The sequence below is a fragment of the Amphiprion ocellaris genome, chromosome 19 (genome assembly GCF_022539595.1).
Source record: "Amphiprion ocellaris isolate individual 3 ecotype Okinawa chromosome 19, ASM2253959v1, whole genome shotgun sequence".
Lineage (NCBI taxonomy): Eukaryota > Metazoa > Chordata > Actinopteri > Pomacentridae > Amphiprion > Amphiprion ocellaris.
Window position 1 is genome coordinate 5,174,101 of NC_072784.1, and position 10,886 is coordinate 5,184,986.

The following is a 10,886-nucleotide window of genomic DNA, read 5'->3' on the forward strand; positions in this document are numbered from 1 at the left end:
CAGCGTAGACGTTTTCTAAAAATATCTGATATATTAGAGAAGTTTAATACAATAACATTAAAGCTGCACGTTGGGAAGTGGTGAAATGCTGAGTACAGCTGTGAGGAAGTACAGAGCTGTAGATTATTATCTGTGGGTTTGTGACTGTAAGCAACAGCTTTTACATCATACAGTCATTTCACATTTGGTGTCACTTAGAAATGTCCTTATTTTTGACATTGTTAATGTGGTAAATGACTATTCTAGCTGGAAACGGCTGATTTTTAATAGAATATCTCCATAGGGGTACAGAGGAACATTTCCAGCAACCATCACTCCTGTGTTCTAATGCTACATTGTGTTAGCTAATGGTGTTGAAAGGATAATTGATGATTAGAAAACCCTTGTGTAATTATGTTAGCACATGAATAAAAGTGTGAGGTGACCCCAAACTTTTGAACAATAGTGTATGGTTTATTTAAAAGTATTGATCATTGCACCTATTAATCAGTCGTACTGTAGACGTGCTGCTGCAAATTCACAGCTATGTTTTTCTTTCGTTCTCAGAAAGTAATTTTAAAATAGACTTGCAGAAGTCAGAGTGCATCCTGTGAGTGGATCATCATCAGTCGTCTCCATCGGGATGTAATGGGGGCAATCACACACAGACACACACTGCGATCGCACAACTTTTTAAGGGAAGTAATCTCTGAAAATTACTAAACATGACCGGATATTGTTCCTTTAAGAACCCTGCTGTCTGGCACATCCTTTGAAAACATTCCCATTATTATTTGTGAATAACTTTTGTTTTCTTTTTAAAGATCATAGAGTTTCTCAACTTAACACAAGGAGGATAAAATGATGTTCCTTAAGCAAACCAGTACAGCTTTATTTATAGAAAATGCATGCTATCATTGAATTTCTGTTTTTCACTTTTACATTAATGAATGTTATTATTATTATTATTATTATTATTATTATATACAGATGCCATTTCTCCCAGCGTTGCCATCTCTTCATGTCCTCAGATTGGAGTGTACATGTGTCCATAGCCACACTGAGTCTCTTGGTGGCGCTGCAGGTCCACCCTGCGCTGGAAGCTGTGCTGACAGCGCGGGCAGCTGAACGGCCGGTAGCTGCCGTGCTTTCGGCTGTGGGTGATGAGGTTGGAGCTCTGGCTGAATCCTTTCCCGCACACCTTGCAGATGTGTGGTTTCTCCCCTGAGGCCAGAAAAGAGGGCAGGACACCAGGTTTCATATGAGGGCTTTGGAGAGGACATGTCTCTTCAAGTGTTGCGTTCACTTACCTGTGTGTATGAAGGTGTGCTTCTTCATGTCTGATTTCTGGTGGAACCTTTTGCCGCAGTACTGGCAGGGGTAGGGCCGGGTGTCCGAGTGGATGAGGAGGTGTGTGGACAGAGTGGACGAGCGCTTGAACACTTTCCCGCAAACCTTGCAGCCAAAGCTACGCTCCTGGATGCCACAGAGACAGAAAGTCTTTCAGAGGTTGTGATAATGAGTCACTTAACCCTCGTGTTGCTCTATGGGTCAAAATTGACCCGTTTTAAAGTTTGAAAATGGGGGGAAAAATATATATTTTCACAGTGAAACTTCTGATGTCCACATTTTTAACATTTTTGGGAAATCTCTGAACATTTTTTAGTGGAAAAAAAGAAATGTTAAAAATGTTTCTGAAGAACATTCACAAAAAAATCAACCAAAATCCAGCGAAATTCGCTGGGTTTTGGTTGATTTTTTTGTGAATGTTCTTAAAGAAAATATTAGAAGTTTTACTTATATACATGTAATCACTTTAGATATTTTTATGATTTTTTGGGAAGATTTTTACGAATTTTTTGTAAATATTTACAGGAATTTTCTTGCCAAATTTTGTTGATTTTTTAAATAATTTTTTAAAATAACTTTTAAGGAATTATTGGAATTTTCTTCCTGAAGGTTTTGCAAATTTTCAGAAATTTGGGGAATTTTTTTTTTGCTGAATTTTTTTTTTTTTTTTTTCAGACAAAGAAACAATATTTTTTTGGGTGCTTCTAAGTGAGGACAACAGGAGGGTTAAAAAGATGTAAATATTCTAACTGTACGATACCTTTGCTCTGCCATAGTTGCCAACCGCTCTGAAGCCGAAGCCCATGTGAGGCGTGGCTGTGGCTGTGGGTGATAATGTCAGTGGGACAGACAGGGTGTTGTAACCATGAGGCTGCAGACCACCTCCTGATAGTTGGACTTCTGAAAGAGACTGAGAGTGACAGAGAACAGATTTATTTGCTTTCTGGTGAAGACTTGGAGGACATTTTACCCATCAAATTCCAACTAATCCATGTACAAAACACTAAAACATGCAGTTGTTGTGTAAATTTACTTGTCCTGAGACTAAATACAAAAAAAAACTAGGGGAAAACAATGTTTGAAAATATAATTAAATACCAAATAAGCCTGGAGTTCCCCCTAAAATGCCATTTTTCTCTTGTCCCAGCCCAGTGATGACCAAATGGAATCTCAGATAAAACAGTTAAAATTAAATTTAAATCTCCTTTTTTGGTATTACTTTTTTCATTGATGTCTCTTGTAATTGTGGAAGCATTTTGTTTAAATCAACATAATATTTTAAATAATAATCAATATGCATGTGTCCCACAACAACCCTGTTAGCATAACCTTTTTAGCTGGTAGAAGAAGAAGAAAACAGTGAATCACACGACAGGATGGAATTAACATCATCAGACAGTTTTCCAAAAGAATGGGTAGAAAAACTATCTTTAGCTATTTTTCTGTTTTGTTTCTGCCATTTTGTGGCTTGTTTTTGTTGTGGCTTGTTTTTCTCATTTTTGGTCTTGTTTTTATCATTTTGCGTTTTCTTTATTTGCCGTTTTCTGCTTAATTTCTGTGATTTTGTGTCTAGTTTTTGTCATTTTCTGTCTGGTTTCTGTCATTTTCTGTCTAGTTTTTGTCATTTTCTCTTGTTTTTGTCATTTACATCATCAAACAGTTTTCCTAAAGAATGAGAGAGAGCAAAGCTATGTCCTCTCTTCTATTTTTCATATTTTCATAACATTGTCAGCCTTGATTGAATGTCTCACTCCTCCTCAATGTTTAATATCAAGAAGGATTTTCTTTATTTTAATGTGTAAGTTGAAGTGAGTAAAGTTAATTTTAAAAACTATCTTTATTCAAGTAAATCAGTGATAAATCTCCCTCCTGGAGTCAATAATAGCCACATTTTACACCTGATCCAGGATGATGAAGATGCAGAAGAATGGAAATAACAGCATCGATGAACCCCAAAGTTTCACAAATCATATTTCCAGCAGAGCTCACTATATGCAGAGCTAGTTTACACCCTTTCTTGCTGTTTCCAATGGTTGAGTGGCTCCAGGAAACAGCCACATAATTTATTGTACAAATTCTGTTATTCAGTCTTGTGCTTATATAGGTGGGCTTTTATTTTGGTACAGTAGGATCAAGCCAGGCTGGTATAGGGCTGTTTGAATCTATTTTCTTTATGTCTTTATGCTAAGCTAGGCTCACTGGCTGCTGGAAATGGCATTAACTCCCTGCTAGAGAGCAACATAGTTCTTTAAATATCAGAAGAACACCAACTGTTGTGAGCTAGCTGAGATATGTTGAAAGTACATTTGAGATCATTAAGAAATATTGAGACATTTTCGCACATTCTATCCAAGAGTTGTGTTTTTACATTCACTTTTAGAGACATTTTAAAACTAATATAACTACTTTTCAATGCATTGTGGTCATAACTCCTAAATGTTGAAAACTTAGAGATGCTTATCTGAGCTACGATGAAAAAAATGATCATTTATTCTTTTGAAATACGTGGTTATGTTTGGTAAATCTCCTCACTCTGGTTTCTTCTTTTTCATCCTCACAGCTGAAATGGACAGATGTCATAAGGACATGAGATAACTGAGGCCTCCTACCTTTTCACAGAGCGGACATTCGCTGACGGGGGATTTAAGGTCAGTGTGGGACGTGTGGTTGACCAACATGAAGACCAGCTTCTCCAGCTCTCGCTCTCTGTCGGACGCCTGGTGTCTGTTGGAAGACCATGGCGAGACCAGGAGAGGGGCGTCTCCTTTCTCCACTGGGACTTTGATAAAAAAAAAAAAAAAAAAAAAGAATGAATGTTGCTTTACTTTTGTGGCTTTGAGTATAGAACCGGGGTGTCAAACTCATTGTAGTGCAGGGGCCACATTCAGCCCAATTTGATCTCAAAAGGACCAGACCAGTAAAATCAGAGCAAAATATCCTATACATTACTACAACTCCAAATCTTTCCTTTGTTTTAGTGTAAAAAAGTACATTCTGAAAATGTTCACATTTAAGGAACTATCTTTTTACAAAACATGATGAACAACTTGAAATTCCTGAAAAAAAGAAATTCAATTTCAACAAAATTATTCCTCAGTTTATTATTTACACAACTTACAGATCACAGTGACTACAAAGAAACTAAACATTTAGTCATCTTGAACTGAACGATATAGTATTTTACTTTATGATCAAAATGACAAAAGTCAGACAAAAAAAGACAAAAGAACAACAACGTATTACAACAATGAGACAGAAAACGACAAAAGCAAGAAGCAAAATGACAAAAAAATGAGACAAAACGACACGAAGCACAACAAAAAAGGCAAAAAATTTGAAAAAAGAGTTACAAAGCAACAAAAAAATGGACAAAAATGAGACAGGAAGCTATACAAATGACACAAATGAGACAAAAAAGAAACAAAGAGATGAAAAAATAGATGAACACAAGCGAGACAATAAAAAACACAAAACAACACACAAAACAACGAATAAAACAAAACACAAAATGACCAAAAAAAAGACAAAAACCACGAACTAGACAAAAAGGAAACACAAAACGACAATAACATGAGATAAACGGCAAAAGTCAGAGAAGAAAAGACAAAAAATAACAGTAACAGACACAAAACGACAAAAGAACAATGAGCAACCTAGTATTTTACTTTATGATCAAAACAACTTGTCATGGTCTTGAAATCATTTTAAATTTAAAGTTTTCCAAATTTACAATCTGCACTTTATGTCTTCTTTGTAATTTTACACTGTGAGGGCCAGATTGGACCCTCTGGAGGGCCGGTTTTGGCCTGCGGGCCGCATGTTTGACACCCCTGGTATAGAATAATTAGTTTCATGTAATTTTATAAATAACTAAAGACTTCTTCTTGTCACCTCCATCACCAGTCTCTTTCACGTGCAATCAAGAGAAGACATTTTTACTGTCATAAAGTGGCACAACATTTAAAAAACAACATCATTACATACCTGAAAGATCATCCGTAGGGGTGCTATTGGAGTGGATCCCAGCCCACGATGGGCAGGCTTCAGACAGAGCCTCTTTGACCCCCAACGTGGGGCATAAAGGCTGCACAGCATCTTGACGGTTCCTGCCGTCTTGTATCACCATCGCAGGCTCCTCAGCGTCCGGTTTGGACTGCTGTCTGAAGGAGTCCTTCAATGTGCTGAGCAGATGAGTCCTTTTGCTCTTGACGAGAAACGACCGCGGCATGGCAGAGCAGTGGCTGAGAGAGCTGAGCCCTGCAGGAGCGAAAACTCGACTCTTTCATGTCACTTTTTAGAGCATCGTGCACTCAGATGGTGCACACCTGTTGTTCAGTTACAATGCCAAAAGATTGAGGTTTCCTCAGCAAATACAGCCTGCCACCTGCACAAAAGTTTCAGGGCTTTCACTGAGGATAACCCCGCTGTGGCATCAGACATCTTCTGAGCTCATGCTGCTTTTATACTCCCATTTGAACTGCTTGTGTCACATTTAGATATTTAGAAACAACAGCAGAGTGATTTTGAATTTGAAACTGTGATTTGCATATTGCCAAATTCAAACAAATGCTCGATCCGAGTATTTAACACATTAAATACTTGGTCCTAGATGCTAAATATTTGGATATCACAATTGTGAACTTTATATCAGTTTGTAAGTTAAATAAGGAAGAGGAAAGCATGAAAGAAAAACTAAGCGAGACAACTCAAGAGCTCGACACTGCATACTTGCTCTTCTAAACTTCAAACTATTCCCAGTAAATCTTCATAAAGAGTTTGTGTGTTATTGTAATATTTATTTAACCCGAAGATTCTGTAAAGCTATATCATTTACAATCTGCTATTGCACAAAAATGTGCCAAAAATTTGCATTTGTCATGTTTTAAGTGCATTACAAAATATTCAAAAAGTTATAAATTCAACATAACTATGACACAATAACAAGAAAATTCCAGCGTCTTACCTCTTTAATGCACAGCTGAATGTTGAGTGTTGCTTGCGTCCTTGTTGCTCGCAACGTCCCCTTTTCTCTTTCTCACACCCATCAACTGATGACATGATGACACCAAGAGATTTGATTTGATTTTGAGAAGCTGCTCAGGATGGTTTGATCTGAGGCTCAGGAGGACAAAAATGTCCCAAAAGTTTACTAAAGTTGCAAAACTGATCGGATTGTTAAGTAAAATACTGGTAGGAGTGTTGAAAAAAAGCATGCTTTCCAGGCAGTTTTGAGTCTTTTTACTTTCGTTGACACCCTTAAAAACATAGCATCTCCACATATTTGGTCAACTAACACTCTGGGACACACAGTGAATAAAAAGTCATGATACCAAAGTCAAGATGAACCCTTTTTACTGTGGGACTCACGCATTTGTGTCACTGTTGGATTCACAGCACAATGTCTGTTCACGTGGGAGGACTCTAAATACACCTAGCATCCTCTGGAAAGTTTGAATATCTCATCGTTCTCATGTGAACATGTGGACCTTTACTTTTAAGATGCCAGTTACACATCAACATGTCTTTAGGTTTCTCTGTGTATGTTTTTTATGTGGTATCCAGCCATCCTACACAGTTCATCTGCGAGTTGGGGCAGATTTTCTCTCTTCTTTTTTTTGTCACCTTTATTTTAAACACAGAACTTACGGTCTACAACAGTAGTGAGGACACCCCTGTGCAATATCACTGAAATGTCAGTGATGATATTGCCACTCAATATTGCATTGCTTTGAACAGTAGGGTATTTGCTCTCATGTGAAAGTAAAAATTAACAGTGTTCATTTACAAGGCACCACAGTGGAAACTCAATTCAACAAAATTTACTACACCTTTTAAGACTTAGATTTTCATGTTTTATTGTCTCAGAACTTCATATGTCTACTCAAAGATGCTCTGTTGAAGTCAGGGGACACACTTGTCCAGGTCATAGTTTTCACTTTTGTTGACTTTAGAAACCCTTGTGTCATTTTAACACTTTGGATGGTTGCCATGCAGGGTTATTCCTCCTCTGCTAAATGTCTACAGACTGGAGATGATCTTGTCAGTGAGTATTTTGGTATATCTATAGCTACTTTGTCATCTATAAATATAATTTCGCCAACACCTTTTGCATCCCACATCGCCAAACTCTTACCTTCATGCTTCACTGTGAGGACCATGCATTCACTATGATAGTCCTGATCAGGTTCACACCAAACGTGCTGGACCCCAAGTTTATCTTGGTCTCATCTGGCCAAGGAATTTCCACCCAATATTCATCAGAAAGAAAATCTCTATTCTGTACAGAGAGCAAAACTTTTGGGGGCCAGATGGTATAGCTGCAGGAGAGTCTTTACAGTCTATACTTTGCTACACTGCTAGCAGGCTCCATTTTTTAGAGGCTACTTTGTCAAAGGTAATCAAAAGCACTTAAAATCCGTCTATATGCAGATGACATACTTCTTTAGCTAATAACAAAATGCTTGCTGAGTCAGGACTACCATGTAATTTGACCATTTATCTGATTGACCTATCTGTACTACCAGTTTTTAACCATATGGAGGTTATTACTCTGCCAAGGAACACAGTGGAGTTACGTGACGATTGGCGTACGATTGTCTGTCTGTTTGTCTGTCTGTGCACAACATAACTCAAAAATGGACTCACGGATTTGGATGATATTTTCAGGGAAGGTCAGAAATGACACAAGGACCACCTGATTAGATTTTGGCAGTGATACGACTTATAATCTGGATCCATGGATTTGTTAAAGATTTCCGTATCATTGTGAGATAGCATGGCGTCACTGTAACTATGACAAGTCAACGCTACGTCAGCTGCCTGCTGACGATCACATGATTGCGATCCTCCTACAAATCCACCACTGCGGACTTATCGGGACTTATCGAAAATGATACAACGACTCAGTAGCCTTAGTGGAGTACTGCGCTCTCTGAGTGCTTTTGTTGTTAGCAAAGTGGCTACTCCTTTAAAGTTAGCTTCAAAAAAATCCCAAGATATTTACATCTCATTTATGGCAGGGGACCTCTGTTTTAATTTTACATTAATGCTGAAAGTCATAGAAAATGAGAGTCTAGTTTTCCTATCTGGAGGAACGCCAGCCATTAAAAATAAAAGTACAACATAAAAACATAGTTAAAATGAAAGTGATGAAAAAGTCAAAAAATTATTCCATAAATACATCTATTATCAAATAGTGTTAAATAACGAAGCCTGAATCTGACCTCTGATTGAAATCAAATCATCAAGGGCCGCATATAAACAGAAACCAACGCTTCTTTCTGTGTGGCTGTATTTTTGCAGGCATCTCATTTGACTCCTGGTGAGAGTAGCATAAAACAGAGTCTGAGTTTGCTTTGAAATGCATGAAGACAGGCATGTCAGAGCAGTGTGGTTGATGTGGTGGGGGGCTTGTAACCTTTTCCCAGGGACTGTCTGTGAGAGCAGGCGAGAGCAGTGCAGGGAGCCGAGACGAGCCGGTGGGTTCGGTGGGTTTCTGCCTCATTTGTTTTGGGGGGTTTCAGGGGCTTCTTGTTCCCTCAGTGGTGGAAGAAAGCTGCCTTTCTAGGAACCTGAAACCTGGGTAGGATGGGGGGAAAGAAAAGAGTGTGAATGTAGGCAGAAGCTCATTTTGTTTTTGCTCTGCTTCTGATGTTCATTTACAATGTTGGGTTTTCAAATCGTACTTTTGTATGGTAAATATGCGGGAGGAATATGGTATGAGTAGGACATGAGCTACTTTGAGTTGATGATGTTGGCATGCTGACACAAAAATCTCCTGAGAAAATCAAGTTTTTACTTAAGATTAGCTTTTCTTTTAAACCGACAAATTAGTAAGAATTAGTAAGGATGGTTTTTTCCTTGCTGACATGTTTTGACTCGTCCTCAGATGCGTCATCTGACAGGTTGATGACATGTCTTTTGTCAAGTGATTTAAGTTTTCTTGTTCGGTTTGTGTCACTGTCAAACAGCAAAGCTTAAAATCAGCCATCACGGACCACTGTAAATGGAACAACTACATCATGGACTGGGACAAGGCCTAAATTATAATATCGGACGCTAACAAATACCAACGATGGATCAAGGAGACCATTGAGATTTGTTGGTTAAAAAGAAATGCTAAACCTTGTCTGAGTTGTATTTAGTTATTTTCCAACCTGACCCATACCAGAGACTGTAAGTAAAACTATATTGAACAATACTGTTTAATTTAATCAGTCTTTTCAAAACCTGACTCATCAAAGTTCCCTAATTTTCTTTAAGCAAAACAACGATTTGCTGGAGTACATCCTTACTGAGTTAACTAGAGATAAGATGAGATACGGCAAAGTTTAACAGAGAAAACACCTGATTTAATCAACTGTGTTGTAGGATCCAACAGCTTCAACTGCAACACTAACTCCAAAACAGAGGGCAGTAGTGGCTATTGCACTTAACTCCAGTTCTTTGAGCATGTAGAAGGTTAACAATGGAAGGTTTGTTTTGTTAGAATGTCAAGACCTGCACAGTAGTTATTCAGAGTCGCTTAGAAGTACCGACACCAAGGTAGGTACATTTTTCCACAGTTTTTTCTCAATCAAAACCAACCTTGAAAGAGGTTCTACAAAGTCAGTTCTTGTGGTTTGAAGACCCACAAAGATTCGGCCTACCCTACAACAGCTAAAACAATTTAAGTTCATTCTAATTGCATTTTTTTCCAGCAGCAGGCAGTTGGCGGAGCTCAAAAACAGAGAAAATGTGAACAAATATTGCGCATACATTCACCTCAGGGACAGAACTCCAACTCCAGTTGAATGCTTTAATGGTTTTCTGATGTCAGTACAATAAGTTGGTTGGGTAAATAAATAGTCTTATGACTTATTTTTCACAGTGATGCTAAAAAGTGACAGCTTGACATTAATTCCTTCAAAGGAATGTATAGTTTAGGGTAGGTCAACAACAAAGCAGATGATGTTTCAAGATATTTGTACATGCCTAAGTATGAGCTCATCCAAGTACCTTCTCAATAGGCCTCTGGTAGCAACAGTGTAGGCACAGAGCACATTAAATAATACCGTGAATCAATGATCACAGAATGAGAAGCATCACATCATTAAGCAGCTCCACGGTCAGACCACAGATTCAGCTTTATGGTGTTTATCTGTTTAGCTGCTGTGGTTGGTTCCCTATACGGTGGTTTCAGTCAGGGGCTCTGACAACAAAGGCGCTATGCCACTTTCTCACGGCCAGCGCCTTCGCTTGTGTCTCCAGTTTACCCCCACCCACCTATGTTACACTCATTTCCTTGCAACTTCTAAACTTTCTCTCCCTTTGGTTGGCAAAAGAGCGAAGGTCATAGACAGGGCAGGACTTTCTGTGTGCTATTAGGTGAGCGCAAGGAAATCAAAAAAAGTGTAAGAGGCTAGCGAGCTTTTGAAGTTGATGTTAGAAACCTGTGGATGCACCAAATGTGTCGAGCTCTCAGAAGTAACTCATACAAGCGGGGATTAATGTTGACAGAAAAAATAAGAATAGTTTTGCAGTATTTGGTGTGTTAACAGTAAATCTATATTTATTAC

General features: G+C 38.3%; 1 protein-coding gene across 1 annotated transcript; it reads right to left on the reverse strand.

Moving 5' to 3' along the window:
* Window positions 1–445: 445 nt before the first annotated feature.
* LOC111584668 (zinc finger protein Gfi-1b-like) lies at window positions 446–5,700 on the reverse strand. The gene is made up of 5 exons (XM_035940811.2): window positions 5,314–5,700; window positions 3,939–4,108; window positions 2,090–2,239; window positions 1,290–1,455; window positions 446–1,203 (listed from the first exon to the last, which is right to left on the reverse strand). Exons 1-5 carry the CDS (start codon window positions 5,555–5,557, stop codon window positions 1,007–1,009), a joined length of 927 nt encoding a protein of 308 aa, XP_035796704.1. The 5' UTR covers window positions 5,558–5,700; the 3' UTR covers window positions 446–1,006.
* Between the last annotated feature and the right edge of the window lie 5,186 nt (window positions 5,701–10,886).